The sequence below is a fragment of the Coccinella septempunctata genome, chromosome 1 (genome assembly GCF_907165205.1).
Source record: "Coccinella septempunctata chromosome 1, icCocSept1.1, whole genome shotgun sequence".
Classification (NCBI taxonomy): domain Eukaryota; kingdom Metazoa; phylum Arthropoda; class Insecta; order Coleoptera; family Coccinellidae; genus Coccinella; species Coccinella septempunctata.
Window position 1 is genome coordinate 5,717,222 of NC_058189.1, and position 21,251 is coordinate 5,738,472.

Sequence of the window (21,251 nt, forward strand, 5' to 3'; positions counted from 1 at the left end):
ACATTTCTTCCTGTTCACACGACATACTCAATCCAGTTTAACAGGAATCGAAATGTTAGGTCGACAGTATGTTTCCAGTTTCTCTAACAAAAGTGTAGCGCAAAAGCAGAACGCTTTGTTATTACAACAGTTCCTGTAATGATCACATTTCAGTCTAGCTGCATCAACAAAATAATGTTTCCCTATAACAGGAATCCATTATAGAGAATACCAAAGTTTAAGTTCCTGCAAACCCTTCATTTCTTCCTGTTCACACAACATACTGCAGTTTGACAGGAATCGAAATGTTAGGTCGACAGTATGTTTCCAGTTTCTGTTACAAAAGTAGTTTTTATGTAACAGGATTTCATTTTACAGGCAATTCCAATTTTTTTGAGTGGGAGATAAGTGTCTTCCCACTGTTTTGCGATAATACAGCTAAAAAACGGTCTAGGGTTGTATAAGGATCTATTTCAGTAATCATTTTCAATTTTTTTTTCAAGTTTGTCATTTTGAAAGTTTTGTATAGGTGATTTTTGGTGAAAAGCTTCGTTTTGACTAGTTCTACCTTCTGTTGAAAAAAAGCATCACCTTCAAATACATGCTGTATAGAAAGGATTGAGAGAATCCAGAAGAAATTCATTAAATATCTCAGGCCCGGTACTTTCACCTTCGAATAAATTTTATTCAACGAATAATGACGTACCGACATTCGATCTATGACAAATAAACTCTTCTAATTAAGTTTCAATGACAGATTTATTCGATGAATAACACTATCTGAAAGTGAAAAGACTGGATTTTTACTAATCTTACGAATAAGACTTAATAAATGCGAATAAATTTATTTATTCGCAAGTGAAAGTACCGGGCCTTAGTCGGCTTTGAACTTTCATGTTTTACTCCATAGTAAAATGTACAACGAGCAGTTGCTCTAGACTAGATAAAAAAAATTGTGCACCCCTGGAATAATTTGATTCAGGCACTTCCAAAATGTTATCAGTATGAAAATAATAATAATAGATCAGTGAACCAATCAGAAAATTCAAAGTCAAACATGTTCCTCTACTTTTTCCCCCCAGAGGATAGACTGCCAGATTTTATTCATTATGTGTATCAAATATTTTCACCCGACAAAATAATGGCTCTATTACTCATTCGGCACAAGACACTTCATATGTATTTTCAACGAGAATCGCATAAATTGCTGGCAACTTGATGAGGTTGACTATTTCTGATTTATATGCAAATACGGAGCTTTGTTCATGACCGAGTGTAATCCTCTAAAACTATTTCAACTTCTGTAACTTAGGTCACCCTTGAGGATGATCTTTACCTTCAAACTTGTAATGTGGCTGTGTTATTTCATTCTACTATAAACTGAATTGAGTACTGGGACTGGGAAACGCGGGTACGTGTATTCATAGTGATCAAATAGCTCAACCTGATGAAAATAATGTAATTCAGTTCGTGGTTTAATTATGGATTTTCATCAAGTTTCAGCCACATCAAATTCAATATTATTTAATTATATACGTGAGTTCGATGAACACTGGCGTAGTTGCATGTTTTCCAGTTTCAACCTGTCCATACCCTTAGGACAGGATTGTTCCATGTTGCAGGCTGAACTGTATGCTGTTCTTGTCTGCACACTGGAGAATATACGCAGATATCCGGAAGCGCTCACGTTCGTGACTATACAGGGTGAGTCTTCGACTTGTACAAATATTTTAACAGTAGATTCTTGAGGTCAAAAGAACCAATTTTTTCTCATACCATTTTTTCCGATTTGGTCCTGATAAAAAGGGGTTTTCTTAATGAGCTGTGCCACCCCTGGAAGAATAAAATATCCTTCAGAATAACCAGCTAAATCTTCGATACTACACATCTGTGGATCTTTTAAAAAGAATTGCATTCAGCCAAAATACCCAATTTTCTGAGTATCCCAGATATTTTTTATTTTTTAACATCAAATTACTCGAAAACGACAGTATACAGTAAATATACTGTTAAAGACTCACCCTATGTATCAAACATAAAACATAAGTTTAATTTCAACCTATAGTAAATTTCAAATATCATAACAGGGCTCACTTGGGTATTAAATTTTTTCATCTAATTTTGATTAGGCCAAAATTTGGGCTATTTCCTCTTTGGTCGTTATCTCCGTTTCTGTTTGTGCTAGGATGTTGAAATGAAAACAGTATACAGACACTTTTTTGATAGCAATCTAGTGGTGTACTATGATTTTTTCCTAAAGGTTTATTTGCTGAGCTAAAACATAAAGTTGTGTTTTTTCTGGCGATTCTTTCTAAGTCATTTTATTACCGTTTCAGAAATATATAATACATCGCCCTCGGTCTTTCTAAGTCATTTAAAACTACTGTTTTCATAAGAAAAAACACAACTGATATAGCTCAGCAATATATACATGTTGGAAAAATCATACTACGCCACAGAATTGCTATAAAAAAAGTATCTGTATGATGCAATCATTTCAACATCCTAGCTTGAACAGAAACGGAGATAAAGACCAAAGTTGAAATTTTAATTTTGACCTATAACTCGAAAACAAAAGAAGATAGAGCAATGCAGTTGATGGCATTATTAGTTTCTCGAAAAAAGACAACCGTAATGTGCCATGAATTGTCCTCTATCTCGTAGGATTGAAAAAGTTGTAGTTCAGGTATCACAAATTTTGCCCACGTCCTGTATAGTGTTCTTTTTCGACGTTTAGAATGCACAAACTGGAATTCAACTATCTATCAAGAGCATCCTGATGTTTTTATTTTATTTTTGAGCATAATGAAAACCTCCTGACTAACTTTGTTCGACAGAAGGTGATTTCTTTTGTAAGTTCGAAAGTCTTTCTCCATTTTATGAGAAAACTCCGAAGTATTAATAAAAATATTTTCAAATTTCCACAAGATGGAATGTAATTAATTACCCTATGTCTGGTCTCTGATGGAAAAGAACAGATCTGAATAACGGCCACTTCATCTGCATTCTATGCATCTGGACTGTCTCATTTTGTAAATTATCACAACAATATGCATTTTGATATGTAGGGAGTTCAGAAAAATTTCATATATCGGATAGATGTGGCCGATATTTGATAAAAACCCATAATGAAACTAGAAACTCAATTAAGTACATAATTTTCCCTAGGATGAATTATTTAGGCACTACTTCCACCCACCTGAAGATGCTTTGTGATAGCAAAACTCGGGTTATGTTTAAAAATAAGTCCTTGTTCTAGTCTAGTTAAACTAATGTTGTTCAGTTTCTGAATCTAGAGAAATTTCAGATCAAAAGTATACCGTAGATTCGGGTGACTTGGGACGATTTTGAAATTCTACTCGTCGTCGTCAAATTTAAAAAACGGTGACCTATTTTCATGTGAAAAAGAGGTTCAAATATGCTAAATGACTCAGAGACTATTGATTAGGATATACCATGCTTCGGAATTCGGATATAAATTTTCAAAAAAAAAAAATATACTTGGGACACAAGTTAAAATCCATCGATTCCTCAACTCTCAAATGAAATAGGTGACTTGGGACGGTGTGTAGTTTTGAAAAATTGGAATTTGTGATTGTAGTTGAAATTCGGTAAGGTAATTGAATGATAAACCCCTATTGAGGCGAAAGTAAATATATTGCAACTCAAATGTAGAAAAACTAAGCAAAAAAAGGGAACTTTGATTTCTTTCATTCTTTGGTGATTTCTTTGTGGAAATAACGTAAATAATAATATCCTGCGAAAAATCAGCATATTTCCTGCTGCCAATGCGCCGCTTGTATCTATTCGGCATTGTCCCAAGTCACCCTATGAAAAAAAAAAAATAAATGAATGAGATCCATGTTGCCGTTTGATTTGTAAACAACCTTCTTTCATGACATATCTAATATCCCAATATCCCACGTATCCAGAAAAAAATTACATATGCACAAAGTGAATCCCAAGTACAGGACACTAGAAAGTAAAAGGGCCATAAAAAACGCGGTTTTACTCTCTTGAATTCGTTAATTTTTCCTGTCAATTCAAACGCTCTGGTCACGGCAAACTCAACAGAAATTAATTATTAAACTAAACGAATAGACGCTACACAATCTTATAAGTTTGTCCCTTCACTCATAAATGGTAAGAAACAAAGAAATCTGCAAGGGGGGGTAATTGTCCCAAGTCAACCGAATCTACCGGTAATTCTTTGAGCTCCCTTAACAATTCATTTTCGTCGGGATTTGTTTAATATTAAGTGCACTTTGAGAAATGCTCTATATCAAATTATGATATAGATATGATTGAATTCTGAAGTTATAATTTATTATATCACTATGTGGATTTTTTCCTCTGAAACATTTTCATTAATTTTCTTATCTTCTGCACAAGGTTTCATAACTACTGCTGTTCCAATGACATTTAACTTCCAAAATACCTACAAACAATTAAATTTCTCTCAATTTCCCAGTCCAATGAAGCATCATGCGAGAAACAGGCATAACTTTCAGAGTGTACAGAGTTTATCACATACGTTATTTAGTCAGCGTAATGGAATTCCTGATGGATGGACAGGCGTAAAAGTTTCGCGAAAACAACAACCCTAATTACTCAAAAGTTTCCTCACACACAGCGGGAGAATTGTTTCACTCCGATCTTCAGATTTCTCTGTTCAGAATGCGTCAGGCGAAACAAAACACAATAAAGGCCAATGGTTGATTGCAGAAGTGTGAATGATTACAGTTGAATAGCTGCGAAACGTACCTTCCAAACGTCGTGGCATCTAGAGAAAGTTTCATCTGACTTCAACTTTTCAGTGGGCTCCTTTCATTACGGAGGAATTGGGTTTCGGCATCATTACCTCTTCTATGTCGGAAAATGGAAGTTTGGCTATGGGTTTCCTTTAGAATTCTCAACTGTCTAGATCTTATCAATGATCCACTGGAGATTAACTTCGGAATTTATAATGAAAATGAATCATAACATTATCAGAAATCGAACGGACGACTTTTACGTCGAAGTCAACTCATTTCATGACGAAACCAATCGTAGATTGCTGTAGTTGGGAAGCAGACGATGCTAAATAGCTAAATCGGGATTTACTCGACCGTCGTCGAGACCAAGTGGATTTTGAAGATTAGATGGTAGAAAGAAAAAAGGTTCTATGATGTATGCACTTTCAGCGGTGGGGAAAGCGTCTGCAGGTTCTCAAAGATGTAGAAAAAAATCGTCAGGTGCACATACTCGAGCGTGTAAGATTAAGATAGGTACACTGAGAGAACGAAATAGTGAAATTACAGTGAAAATCTTGGGTTATTTGTGACCAACGATAATCACTGGAATTTCACAAGGAATATTTTGAAACGAAAACCTTGTAAAATCACAGAAAATATAAATCACAAGTTGGTTGTGATTTCACATGAAATTTTTTCTAATGATTTTTCTAGAAACTAAACCTGTGAATACTCATTGTGAAATCACAATGGAATTTTATGGTATCAACTGTAAAATTACATTTATTCTGTGAATTCACAAAGGATTTTTACAGAAATAAATTGTAAAATTAAAAAATTTTGGAAAATTACAGGATTCATTGTAGAATCACCTCTTGTTCTCGCGAAAATACATCGTGAAATTTAGCATCAATTAGACCGTAAAATACTATAATGTTGTGAATAAACAGAGCAGATTCACAGAATTTAATTGTAAATTTCAAGTATTTGTTAAAATTCCAGAATTCATTGTAGAAATACCCCACACCCTTTTAAAATTACTTCGTGAAATAACCATGAAAATTACTGGATAATTGTCTTTATTTTGTAATTGATCAAAGTAGTTGTACAGAACTAAATTTGGCACAATCACTGCCTAAAATATACATCAATATGGAAAAAAAAACATTAAATTAATTAAAAATAACAACTACAACATAAAATATAGTCATCAATATGGAAAACAACAGATATGAAACATTATATCAGTTAAAAAACAACCACAACATGAAATTAATATAATCTTCAATATAAAAAACAATATGAAACATTACATCAAACAAAAACAACAACCACAAATATTATCTAAAATGATTAAACAATTTTTTCAAAATATTAAAAAAAATCAACATAATTGTGAAGCATTCAACTGTGAAATATCAGCTTCTGAAAATATTGATATAAGTATGCGCTTATTTAGCGGTTCATATCATAAGAGTATAAAATTAAAATTCAAAAACAAAGTATACCTAGTCTTTTTCCAACAAAAAAGACACAATCTTCTGGAATAGATAAATTTATGAATTTGTTTTCTATAAAACTTGCTTTTGTCGTGCTTGACTTACTTCCAGAATCCGGATGAATTTTGAAATGCATCCTTCGGAACATCTTCATAGATTAAATTGAGGGCCTCCCTGAATATATAGGTTGTAAACACATATCGTTTTTCCATAAAGAATTCGTATCGGTGGTTTATTCCTGAAAAAAAAAATTAAATAAGTAGGAATCCAATAGGCAATATTTCGATACAGAATAAATGAATAATAAGTTGTATGCATGCGGTGTTCAATTTTTTTCATTAGTATCTGCCAAAGGAAAACCACAAATCGAAAAAATAATCATCGCTTTCAAAAAATGTGAACTATCTACTTACCAGTATTCCAGTATATATTTCTTTTGTCACACACTTGAAACCTTGAAGGAACTTGGAAGGCAGAAATACTTAGAACTTGAAAGAACTAAATCATATTAAACAAAAAATTGAACCATGTATAACTCTTCGCACTTCAGAGTTCTTGAAGACACAGTGGATCATTCCAGAATGAATTGGGTTATGGGGTAAGTTAGTTAGTATCTACGATAGGATATGGGATTGGGCAACGAGCAGGTGCCAGTTGCAGGAAAGGTTTTGATTGGCCACGGAATGAATCTAGAAGGAGATAAAAGTTGTGATTTTACAATTGCATTATGAAATTCCATTGAAGCTGTGAATTCGGATCCAGCCGAGCGACGTCACGTACCGCATAGGTGGAAAATGACTTGATATTTGCAATCATATTGTAATATTACGCTCAAGCTATGAATGTGTTTAACACATTTTTAAAATAGATATTTTACAAAAATACCCAGACTTACGAGTTTTGTCAGCAGTAGGTACCTACTCAAAATATTTTCTGACCAAGTGACAGAATTTGTTTTTCGATTATGGTTGAGGAGGAATGCAGGAACCTTTAATCTCCTATATGAATTATACAAAGAATAGAATAAAATATATTTTATTTATATCTCCAGAAATTTATTCATATAAAGAACAAGTCGAGAAAAAAATTTCTACAAAAAACGTCATTGTGGACTGTCTCAATGCGATGAATAAATTAGACAAAAAGTTATCTGTATGGACTCTATGTTGTACTGATGGATCAAAATTAGAAAGAGGTACAGGCATTGGGGTGTGTGGACACAGATCAATATAAGGCAGCAGTCCAAAATGAGGAGGGGAGGAAGCATTAAAAAAAAAATCCTGTACACAAACTCCTAGACATGCACATAATAGTTATAACAACAAAAAAATTCTTTCCTTCACCGATCTACACCGGAAAGCTCCTGGAGCTGCCACTAGATGAGCTTCTGAAAAGTCAGCTTCAGATGAGACTCTTCGTAGATCGGAAAAAGAATTTTGGCCGTAAGATCATCAGTTGTTTATTAAATTTCAAGCGGCATCTTTGGAACGCTCTAATGGAAACCGATTGATCTATTTTTTTTATTCTGTTTTCATATTCGAGAGAAATATTTTGACCATAATAAATTTCAACAATTTCGCGTAAGATTTTTCTCTTGCTGTAGACATGTAAATAAAAAGTGTTCTATCCTTGAAGGAAATTGTGCCGCTATATCATGTTGTACAATTATATTTTTTCGTGGTAATTTCACAACCGCCATAATAACACATTGTATAAGCACATTTGTGAAGGAATTTAAAAATTAAAAGGGTTCTGCATTGTAATTCTACAACACAACATTTTTTTCTTCGCAAATTCACAAGAAAAATTCTCAAATCACAATAACTTTGTGAAATAACGTTGTGAAATCACATTTTCATGTGATAATTCACAAAATTATTGTGATTCAAAAAAATTTAGATCACAATAATGTTGTGAAATTACCGTTTCATGTTGAAATTCGCAAATTTATTGTAATATTGCATTGCAGTTGTAATTTTTCAGGTGAATATTACAACCCTTGTGATATCACAGAGAATTAACACATATTTTCTGTAAATTTCATATTCACTGTAAATATACATGATAGTTTTACATTTTTCATGAAATTTCGCAACACCCTTGTAGAAACATCCAGATATTAGTTGTGAAAAAAATAATCCAACCGTGTAACTGTAACCTGTCCAGCTAATATGTGGGTAATTTCACATTGTAACCTCAAGATTTTTCTCAGTGTACTGCCTACGTGTCTCTGATAATGAATTCATTTTAATCTGACAGTTTGCGTGATGGGGCTGGCCGTAGGAAAGATTTGAAAATGGTAAAAAAAATTTTTTCGAGCGTGGCAGATTTTCAGAGGATATGTTGATTGGACCCAAAGGAAGCTACATTTCAAGAGACTGATAATTCGGACGTGACGCAAGGTCACAGCGGTCCTTTGAAAATACAAAAAAGTCGTTACTTGTACATACTCGAGCGTGTCAGATTTTCATATAAATGGTTAATCTCGGTGTTGCAGACGTGTTAATCCATTAATCTGTCACCAATCAGTCAGGTTTTCTTAATCTGACAGTTTGAAGATGACAACAGGGAATTTTTTTTCAAATATCTCCCTTCCCGTACCTCTAATCGTGTCTGTATTAATGTAATGTAATTATGAAAGTAGTAGATAATAAAATTCCATACTTTCGTCTGAAGTAATATTACATACTCTTAACCGTTTCCGAGTTAGAGGGCGATAAGGGGGAGAAGCTTAGCCAGTCATGCTTAAGGCCAAGGTCAATGTATAAAACCAGTCTTCATCGCCAAATATCTCAAAAACGTTCAAACGTAGAAAAAATTCCTTCGGACAAAATTTGTAGAAAATGTCATGCCCTACAACTATTATAATGAATGCGAAAACAATTTGAAGCCCAGGAGAGGAGATAATTCAAAAAAACTCATTTTTGTGACCTATACAGCCAATTTTTATTGTTTCGGCTTGCTGAAACTGTCAAATTATATTTTTTTCATAATATTCTTGAATCATTAGCTTCCAAATAAGTGAAAAGCCCTACTGAAAACTGAATAAATCGCAAAGTGAAGAGTGAAGCAGCTGTGGCCTAAACAACTAATAATATGATTTAACCAATAGGGATCTTGCGTTTTGGAGCCTTCAATAAATTGAATTCTCATTCTCATTTTCCAGGGTTCGTTATTCGCATCATTTTTGAGGAAATATTGTTAGTTAGCATTCATTGGTAATAAACATGTTGATTCATAACTATTGGGACACTAAGGATAGAAATATAGCTATAGGAACAAATATGCCTTGAAAAGCTTTTGCTGTGGAAAAAACATACAGAATGTTAAAGTTGAACGACAATAAATTATAATGTCACAGCAGAAATAATTCACGTGAAAAGAACATTCAGCCACAGAGCACATAACATTTTTCTGATATTCGAATTCGAAGGCATACTTTTCATGAATTGAAAAAAACCCGAATTAAACATAAATTAACAACGAACGGTGTTTTGAAAAGAACACATTTTACTTTTGAGTTATAAACGAAGTTAATAAAAATCAAGACAATGGACGAGTTCAGAAACGTTTGACATTTGTCAACCTTGTTATTATTCGTCTACACTCTTACAATGGAAGCGTATTTTTTTAATAGTTATTTAATCAACTAGGTTATTAATGACAGCGATTAATGATTGAGATATTTTAACGTGCGATTGAAGGGAGCACGTTAGAGTTCGAGATCATTAATCGCTCAATTAATAAACGAGTTGATTACAAGATTTTTCGACCACATTTTGAATTGAATGTGAATTCTTGATTGCAAAAATTTTCTACCGACACCTAGTCCAATTTGACACTTTATTAAATTTTCTATAATATAAAATATCTGGTGAAGAATGTGTGGAGCTGGTGGAAGCTGGAGTTGTAGTACATAGATATATTGATTACTCTCTAACCATAATTATTTTTCAGCAACCTCCACAATTCATCTCTTCTCAATTCACCCGCTAGCTACTACGAAAATCAATGCGACATACAAATAAAAGAATTATTTGGGTAGCTGCTAAACACTTCTATGTTCGATTGCCCATGACAATAATGCCCATAACAATAATAGGAAATTAGCCATTAAAAGGGTTCATTAACGGCTAATTCCGTGTACGTTAAACAGTGCTATTATGAAGAGGTCGGCGGAAAAATTATGTGTTCCTTTCGGTTGCAAGTATTCTCAAGGTTACATTATTCAGGTTTTTTTCGTGTTTCCTGCATTATACTTATGGTTTCATCGATAGACTGATAAATAATTTATCGTAGATCTACGTCATTTAGTTATTGACTATGTTTCATCACAGAACGCCTAAACTACTAATGTGTTCTGTGATGAAATCATATTCTAATAATGAATAAATTATTAGTATATGGATGAAACCATAAATATAATGCACGAAACACGAAAAAAACGTCTGAATAATTTCAAAACTTACCTTGAAAATACAATATAAATTATCCCAAGGAGATATTCCTATATCTCCTTGAAATTATCCTTCATATCCCTTGGATTTGAGAGCGGGCGACATTCCAAGGATTGTAAAATGCTTAAAGTTCGGTTGCTTTAGGCACAAATATAATTTCCATTATAAGAGTGTAGTCGAATATTTACAAGGTTGGCAAACGTTTCGGAACTTGTCCATTGAAGCGCATTCTCCAATTTGCTTTTGTACTCTTAATTATTTTATACCAATGATACAATTCTACTGTCTATAATTTTCGAATATCTGCCTCTTTTTAGTTTTCGGTTATTTGAACCTAATAAACTGTTCTTAAAATTTCTGTCTATCTGTCTGCAACCGATTTCTATGGGAGCTTGTCTGTTGGAGAGAAGTATCTCCAAGGAAGTCTGCATTTTACTTCTTAACCCCCCATCATCCCGCCGCCATCTTGGAAAAAGTGAGAGAAATAAAGAAAATTCGTCTTGCGAAGAGATCGCAAGCTGTTGTTTTCTTAGATTATCTATACTTCATTCAAATTTATTTTAGCAGTCGGTTGGCCATGAAATAATTTTCTCAAGTTTTTGTAACTAGAACGAAGTTAGGTTGGCACTCATGAAATGTCGTTAATGTCATAACGCCATTGCCACAACTAATATAAATTTTTATTACGAAAATGCCGAAAGTGATTGAAAAAAGAGACAGGGTTTCAGGAAGTGCTATTTAGAAGTCAGGTCCGCTCATTCAAATAGTTATACCCTGATATTCTAAAATCCACAATACGTCAGACGGTAGCGAACATTATTCAATGTAAGAGAATTTATATAATGTTTCATCTGAATCTGAACGACTTATATTTCAGCTCAATATTTCCACAATCAGAGAGATTGTGAATGAAGAGGATGACGAAGAATTTCCTTCTATTGGAAGACCCAAAAACGTGGTGGCATTTGAGAATTTTATGTTTGAGTGAATTAATGCGAAAAGTTTACTATAGGATTTTCGATAAATGTCATAGGAGAATAAGTTTCCTAAAATGGATTTTTCTATTTTTCATTTGATTTGTCCTATACATTGTAAATGTCTTAAGGTACCAATAAATACCTAATTATTATAATTGTATCAATGTATCAAGATGAATAGCCACAAATACGCGCCAGTTGTCCTGTTAATTGATTATTCATGTGAAATTTTTCAAATTTATGTTCAAAGGTGAAGTTCATCTTAACTTAAATTCCTTTTACTCATATTAATGCAAGATGATTTTTGTCGAAGAATTTAACATTCTTGTTATCTGTTAATTCCTTCGGGAGATACCCATTCTCAACCACTGCATCATATGCATTTCATCTTCGGGTTAATATTTTTGAAATCTACAAATGATGTTAGCCAAAGAAGATAACGAACATTAACAAATAACTGGATTTGGTATGCCTTCAATCAGTTTGTATAAACTTCAATTATGTTCGTCACATATTTTCCGAAGAGATTCGACATTGTGATAAACTACGTAATAACAGAAACTTTTACGTAGAACGGGCAACATAGCGTTGATTTAAAACCCAAAAATGTTTTGACAAGCTTCATAACCCCACATTTTCGTACTATACAGAGTGAAATGTGTCAAATTTCCATGGCCAACCGACTGCTAAAATAAAAGTGAATGAAGTATAGATTTGATTTTAGACCAGCCCCCAGTATGCAACCATTATTATTTCTCGAAGGTATTCTACCCGTGAATTAACATCAGTTTCGCTCTGAAGTGAAAATACAATTGAATAGTTGCGTGGAAAACGTATAGCCGTTTGCGAATTTCGACAGCAGGAAATGAGGAAAACTCTGAATCGTGGAGAATAAATTATGTTGCATAAGCCCATTAAACTTGCGAACGTTGACAATGCAATAAATAACTTTGATATCCGTTGTTTTTCCGTTCAAATTCGTCAAATGAATTGCGTAAAACCATGAGCGCCAACGGAAATAAATCTCAGGGGGCGATCATATCAGCAATTTTCCTCCACGTGTAGTGTCTGAAAACACCCTTGTGAATATCATGTTATTCTGTTTTTAGTTCAATAAATCAATTCTACATCTGAAAGGATTCGAAATATTTTGAATTTCCAATGGAATTTTGTTCCACATCAAATTGGAAATAGGAACCTATTACACTGTATCAGACACCTATATGTTCAGGTTGGAATTCCAGAAATTCTATACATGCTATATCAGTCCGTTCCTGAAATGCCTCAACTGAGGTTGATTCAATTTGCATAAATGAATTTTGCCTGAGGAAATTTACCACAAACTCACAATTCTCGAGATAACTTCCATACATCTTCGAAGTGTAATATATCAATGACAAAAAATAGCTTACGCGAGTAACAAAAGCATTGAAAAAATCTATAGAACTATACTTCATTCACTTTTATTTTAGCAGTCGGTTGGCCATGGAAATTTGACACATTTCACTCTGTATAGTACGAAAATGTGGGGTTATGAAGCTTGTCAAAACATTTTTGGGTTTTAAATCAACGCTATGTTGCACGTTCTACGTAAAAGTTTCTGTTATTACGTATTTTATCACAATGTCGAATCTCTTCGGAAAATATGTGACGAACATAATTGAAGTTTATACAAACTGATTGAAGTCATACCAAATCCAGTTATTTGCATGGAAAATACAAGAGATCAGTATAATATCATAATATGCACTAGCTTGAGGAGAGTTAATGTTCGTTATTTTCTTTGGCTTACATCATTTGTAGATTTCAAAAATATTAATCCGAAGATGAAATGCATATGATGCAGTGGAATGGAATAAACAGATAATTACAACAATGTTGAATTCTTCAACAAAAATCATCTTGCATTAATATAAGTAAAAGGAATTGAAGGAAGTTTCAAGTTAAGATGAACTTCACCTTTGAATAAAAATTTCACATGAATAAACAAGTAACAGGGCAACTTGCGCGTATTTGTGGCTATTCATCTTAATACATTGATGTAATAATAATAATTATAGGTATTTATTAGTACCTTAAGACATTTACATTGTAAAGGACAAGTCAAATGAAAAATAGAAAAATCCATTTTAGAGGGAACTTATTCTCCGATGACATTTATCGAAAATCCTGTAGTAAACTTTTCGCATTAATTCACTCAAACATAAAATTCTCAAATGCCACCACTTCTTTGGGTCTCTCAATAGAAGAAAATTCTTTGTCATCCTCTTCATTCACAATCATTCTGATTGTGAAAATATCCAGCTGAAATATATGTCGTTTAGATTCAGATGAAACAGTATATAAATTCTCTTACATTGAATATGTTCGCTACCGTCTGACCGTCTGACGTATTGTGGATTTTAGAATATCAGGGTATAATTATTTAAATGAGCGGACCTGAATTCTAAATAGCACTTCCTGAAACCCTGTCTCTTTTTTCAATCACTTTGGGCATTCTCGTAATAAAAATTGATATTAGTTATGGCAACGGCGATATTAACGAAATTTCATGAGTGCCAACCTAACTTCGTTCTAGTTACGAAAACTTGAGAAAATTATTTCATGGCCAACCGACTGCTAAAATAAATTTGAATGAAGTATACTTAAAAACGCCAACTCTTCATATTCCCAAATGAAAAAATTGTGAAGAAAATTGGACCGGAAACCGGAAAAACTGGACCATGCCCGGGTAGTCAACAGCGGAAACGTAAAGCTGCTGTTTTTTTATCGGCGACGAACGCAGGAAATCATATAGATGCGATCTTCCCTTTAATGAGTCGAACTTTTTTTCAGCTTTCGCTTGAGGGGTAGCAATTTCGTGTTATCACTTAAATTCGCGTCGCAGACAGTTGAGCTTTTGAATTATTTAGAAATATTTCCTGGTATAGTGTCGGACAATTTTTTGAGGTGTCGAGTCATACAGGGTGAGTCTTTGACTCGTACAAATATTTCAACAGTAGATTCTTGAGGTCAAGACGGACATTTTCTTCCTGTAGCATTTTTTCCGATTCGGCCTTAATAAAAATAAATAGCCATTTTAAGTTTCCATAATGATCTATGCCATCCCTGAAGAAACAAGATTCCCTTCAGAATAACAAGCTAAATGTATGACACTACATATCTGTGCATCTTTTAAACAAAGTTGTATTCAGCCTAAAAGAACCCAATTTTTAAAATTTCAGAGATACTTTTTAATTTTGGGACCTCAAATTACTAGAAAACGGCGCATTAAACGAGGAAATATGGGGAATACATACTTCTAATTTACGAAACGTTCAAATATTCATTAGATAGCGTCCAACTTAGTTTCAAGAGTTGGGTTCTTTTAATTTTTGGTATTTTTATGGTACGTAATATCATAAATATCATAATGAGAAAACTGGATGAAGTGGGTGACAAGGACATTTGGCATTCCGAATGGAATACGTGCACTATTTTCAACAAAGAATTAGTTAGTGATCCCTCGAATAGAGTTCCTGGTTTTGATCTTCCCAGAAAATTTTTGTGTATTTTGAATCGTATAAAAGAACAGGTCACGGACGTTGCAATAAGGTCTTCTCGTTTGCATAAAAAGTGTAGCACTTTTCTACGCTCGATTTCAGTATTCGTTTGCTGATTGAATTTACACCAGTGTAGAGGAGGTATAGTTTATCTATATCTCCTTTTGACTATGTGTAGATAAACTACAATTCCTCTACAGTGGTAATCAAATCGAGTGCAAAAAGGTGCTACACTTTTTATGCAAAAGAAAGGACCTATAGTATGCTTCAGGTGGAATTATGTTGAAAGCCCTAGTTGTGAATGTGGGGAACCAGAATAAACCATAAATCATTTGATTAATCATTATCCGATTTATAAATTCCAGGATGGTCTTAGAGCTATTCAGGCAGTTTCCAAATCTTTTTTCAATTGGGTTGTGAATTTTGGGTGAATTTGATATGTAAAATTTAATTTATTATCTCACATTTTTCTGCTTTCGTTTCTTTATTTCAGATAAAATTTTCTCATAACTTGGAAAAGACTCCCTGGATTTTCATTTTCTTCCAGGAAAGCATCAATTTTTGCAGTGCGAGATGCTCTTCATTATGAAATATTTCAGCTTATTTTGTAAACAGTTTCATCTCTTACAATCCACTACACTCACGGGGGGAAAGGGTTTTTTATTAGCGTTTTTCTCTAATAGACGGAGAGGCGGAGCCAAAAAAGTCTCCGAATTTATTAAGCTTGGTTTTTTCTCAGGTGATTACAATCTAATATATAAAATTCTCGTGTCACAGTTTTCGTTGCCATACTCCTCCGAAACGGCTTGACCGATTTTGATGAAATTTTTTGTGCTTATCCGGTATCTATGAGAATCGGCCAACATCTATTTTTCATCCCCCTAAATGTTAGGGGTAGTCCACCCCTAAATTTTTTATTTTATTTTTTAGACAAAATTTTTAATTTCTATTTTTTTATGATACATACATAATACAACATACAAAAGGAAATTATTTATATGGCAAAACAACGTTTGCCGGGTCAGCTAGTCATAATATACAATAAAATGCTGCGGTCAGTCAAATGGATGTTACAACATGTGCCTGTTTCTTCTATCTTAAGCCGGCTAAACTTAAGTGTATCCACATCCCATTTTTGTATGAATTTAACATTTTTTAATAGCAGAAAACAATTCTGTCAAGCAGTTGAGAAATTGAAGAATGAACATATATTTGTTTCAACTGTGTCTCGACGAATTCTTATTGACGAATCTAAAAATCTAAACGCTTGATGACAAAATTCGAGACATGCTATTTTGAGTGTGAGGGAAAACTGTAGTGTTAATGATTATTTTTCATCTTGTTATTATTCATAATTTGTGGGGAATTGAATGAGCAAAAGGAGATAATGAAGACAAGAATGATGCCGCGAATCTCTTCATCAAAATACCGAAGGTCAAATTCTGGGAAAATATAATTTTGTTTGTTAACCGGACTATTTGGCTGATAAGCTTTACGATGAATATGAATGCACTTGTATCCCCCGGGATGATTCATCAAGAGTGGCGACAGGCCGTATTGTGGAACCCGTATGTTCAATGACTCGGGAAGAAATTTTTAACAAAATCAGCTAGAGAAAGTGTTTTCAACTATGTTCATGTTCATGGCTTTTTTTGTTCTTTTTTGCGAAAGAATTAGTTGGAAAGAAATTGCAACGTTAGAAACTATTTCGTAATTTTTCCATAAACCCAATTATTGAATGGTAGGGAAAATATACTTTTGTTCACAGAAAAAAGTTTCTATGTATAATATCTCATTTACTTGTGGGGTCATATTATGGTTTTTCACAAATTAGGCTCGATTTGAAGAGCATTAATCTCCTAAACACATGAATATAAATTGTTAAATGTTAAATTGAAAACCCATGGGCGTTATGTAATACAACCCTTACATTAGATGATACATTAGATGCTCTTTTGCATATTTCAATTCTAAAAATTCAAAGAAAAAAGTGGCCTTGTGCGTTCGTCCTCTCCTATCCGACCATTCATGACACATCACATGTCCGCGTGTCCATCGAATACATTTTTAGCCGTTCCGTCTTGGGTAATGTGCACCTTAGCCGGCTAAAGATGAAATGCCCTGACGCAGATGAAAATTTTATAGAACTTTAGCCGATCCTCGATAATAAACCTAAGTTTAGCGGGCTTATCTTAAGTTTATGCTCTAACCTATCTTTAGCCGTAAAAATTGATTTCTCTGCATTTTCATCGTTTTGAATTATTTCGTGGTGCTAAAGTTTTTTTACGGGACTTGAACTAAATATCAAAGAATTTCAAAATTGACGAGTTACAATCTATAAAGGCCCTCTACAATTTGTATGTGTTTGGTAGGTATCCTATATACTCTAGGAAAGGAAGTCTAGCCATAAAATATTTTGCTTACAAAACATCGAAAAATAGAAGGGTGAAATCTGAAAAAGAATGCTTGGAAGTTTGAATTTGTCACAAGGTACTGAAAATAATGCATCTATTTTTCTTATTGGAATGAAAAAGCTGGCGATGACGCCGATGAACTCTTTCAACTTTTTATATTCAGCACTGTACTGCTGAAATGGGCATTTTCGTGCTAAATTCTACGGAATATAGCCCTACATTCGTTCTAATTAGGTCGGCTTGCCTTGTTATTGATGTCATTCTGTTTGCTAATGGCAGCCCTCGGTTTAATTCGTTTCTATTACGTTGGTTCGTGAGGGATCAGAAGAATATTGGTTGGTTTAATGCTGTTATAACTTCGATTCCCCAAATAGATTCCATTTGAAATTTATTTTTATAGAAAACTGATAATTTTCTACTGTTTACGATTCTGTATAGAGCAGAGCTTTTTCTTCAAAAAAATAAGTGAATTTTACTGAAAAACAGCCCAAATCTGACCTGATGTCCCGTGGACCACTATTGGAAAGTATTTTTAAACCGACTATACATATATATTATTGTTGAAACAATTATAATACTTACATTCCCTAAATAATACAGTTTCATTTTTATCTTTATATATGGCAGATATCTCGCGAAATTTCACAATATTTTCCATAATGAGGTCCCCCGGACAACTCTAATTTTACAGAATCGGAACTTGTTAATTGGATTGCGAAATAGTTATAGTAAAGGAAGAAAATTCCTCCTACTACATTGATTTATTTTGTTTAATTGAATGTGTAATTATGAACCTTTCTTGAATTGGAGGAGAAAAAAATGATTATATATGTTTTTATACACATACATTTCATCGATTTTATGATCCATACTAATTATTCAGTCTATACATATCAATTCCGTATTTTTTTCGTGATACAAAGTTTCATGCTGCACCGTTGCACAGGGACAATTTGTCCTACTATTGAAAATCAAATTTTGGTCTTTCGGAGAACGGGTAGATAGTAAAAAGAACAAAATATTTTGTGATGAAATATGAGATAATATCATTGGCAATATAACGCAATACAAATAAAACTAATTACTTCTATATAAATTTATATTATCGATCAGGGACTCTGAGCGACTGATGTTGATCACATAAAAGTTGATTCAACCAATTCCTCTTTGAGTTGAAATTATGGAAGCATGAGTGCACCTATACAAGCAATTATCAAAATATATTTTTCAGGTCCACGTTACAAATTGAATTGTTCACTTTTGCGATGCTTAAAAGGCTCGAATTTTTTTAGTTCGTCTCTGTGAAACTATCATTCAACAACAACCAGAATGCGTGTCTCTTTCATGAAATTTTTTTTAATATAGTAAAGGTAAAAGTGTGTGCAGTGTGCACAATAATATTCTGGGTTCAGACTCTTTTTAAGCAACCCATATCTAAAGAAACAATCCCCTCTTAGCTTGTTTTAAGTTCAGTATGTTTTAAGTGAGTTTGCAGACTATAGAATATCATATACAGGCTGTTTCAGAATGAATGGATTAGACAGAATCATTTCATAGTAGTAAACTGTAGAGCTTCCATCTTCTTTTCATAAATCTGTAGTGCCCTTGTCTCCCTTCCATAATAAAGTAGAAATTTAACATATAACACTTCATCAATCGGACTTTCAGATCAAGACTCAAGAACGCATGAATACAATTGATTCAATAATATCCTGTTCCTCTTGGAACAATTGTTGAAACGAATACTTAGGAAATTTTTCCAGATCAAGGCTCAATTCAACTGTTATTATGAACATTCGATGAAAAAGTCTTTCACCGCACAAGATTTATGTACTCAACAAGTTTTGAGACCTGCAAATGGACCACACAAGGTTCGAAGAAGCTATTTGAACCAATATAATAAGGTCCAATAATTCAGGAAATCTGATTTGATCTTACTAACCTACTTTTTTTCATCACTGAAAATAATAATTAGTCGAAATCGGTTGATAACACTAACAGGGTAGAGAGCTCCCATTTTTGGCCATTGATTTTAACTTAAATTTGAATATCTTGGTCCAGGTAGTTAAATGGAGATTCATCTCAATTTAAATTCAAATAACTTCGTTCAGGTAGCATTTGATACAATTAAAACAATAATTATTGTCTAATCTGATTTATGTTGTTATGCACAGACTATTATAGATTGAAGCTTAATATCATGAAAACAATGATGAAGAAATAAACACTAAATAATAATAAATAAAAAGTCCTGAACTAAGAATAAAGAGATATGAAGGATGTAAATTGTCGATTAAAGTAATTGAGAAGGAAAAAACCTTCAGTCTGTTTCTATCTACTAGAAAAATCATTAGGCTGACATTCAAGTATATTTCGTTAATGCTGTAAAATTTTAATGATATTCGAATATATTTTTTCGATTCCGGAGAGCACTTCATTCTTCTTATAGTTGATAATCATCTTCTCTTAAAGATAAGCTTATAATATTCATTATATATTATCTACCATTCATTGTGATAATATCCTTCACACTGTATGTTTTTCGACAACGTATACCCAAACCCAATTTCTACAACAAAACCTCCAAAACTCAGAAACACAAATCGAAGAAAGGTCAGCATAGGTTAGGATGAGTAAAATTCTATTTTATCACTGAGAATTGACAATTTGGCGAGCACCTATCTATGTACATCCAAAGATTAGAGAGTTAACTCTCTAATCTAACTCTCTAATCTTTGTGTACATCCATGTATGAATGAAAAACCTCGAACAGAGCTACGAGTACACAACTCACCATCTGCGTCTGTGACAAATTCGCCTAAAATTTGAACGCAGAAGGCGCCCAACATCAGGACCAAAACAACGTTTCTCCTTAATCCCACCATCATCAGAGCCACGTGGCAAACGTCATAGACCATCATTTGTCAAACACGGACGTGATGTCATCGAGACAGTCTACTTCCTGATACATCTGACAACGATACAGGCAGTCCTCGCGATCGCGTACTGATAACAACTGATCAACTCAGAAATTCAGCGTCTGAGGCATAACGGGAGTCCGATAACAACTGTTGGGGTTTGTTGGGCGCAAGCTCGCAACCTTTGCATATAGCACGCAAAAATTTCAGCACGAAACGTTCGAAGTTTGTTTCGGAATCGATTCGAATATGAGGAAAAGTGGGGAAGTGCAAAGTTTCGGGGAACTTGGAGAAAATTTTAAAGTAGGAAGTAGTTAGAAACTGTTATACATAATAATTTTGGTAGCGGAAATAGCTATATAAGTTTCACTTCGGTTTCATTGTACTGGCAGAAAAGTAACGTTTGAATTCAACACTCACAATCATTATTTATTATCAGGATTTACTCCATTGTGCTAGAAAAAAGTGTAAATCATTACGTGTGTTGTCTTCTTCGTGTTCTTCGATAAAGTAATGATTTATATTGGAATGATTGGTTTGTGGCTTCAGGACTAGGCAAATAAAACAAATCCTTTTCTGTGAAATTCGACAAATTTATCTACACTGCGCAAAAAAATTAACGCACATTCTGAAAAAGTTAACTCTACATTGCCTTTATAACTTATTTTTTATGTTCTCTCGGGAAGGTTTTGAACGAAACAAGACACATTAAATGGAAAATAAATTCAATCT

The 21,251-nt window shown here is 33.5% G+C and overlaps 1 protein-coding gene across 2 annotated transcripts in view; it reads right to left on the reverse strand.

The window, feature by feature from the left end:
- LOC123313940 (locomotion-related protein Hikaru genki) overlaps positions 1-20,632 on the reverse strand; it is a 71,890-nt gene extending 51,258 nt beyond the window's left edge. The window contains exon 1 of one of the 2 annotated variants that reach the window (XM_044899056.1): positions 20,396-20,632. In XM_044899056.1, the coding sequence (XP_044754991.1) occupies positions 20,396-20,522 (127 nt within the window). In that variant the 5' untranslated portion in view covers positions 20,523-20,632. The remainder of the gene's footprint in view (positions 1-20,395) is intronic. The other variant, XM_044899052.1, reaches the window with a different exon arrangement.
- Positions 20,633-21,251: the final 619 nt, after the last annotated feature.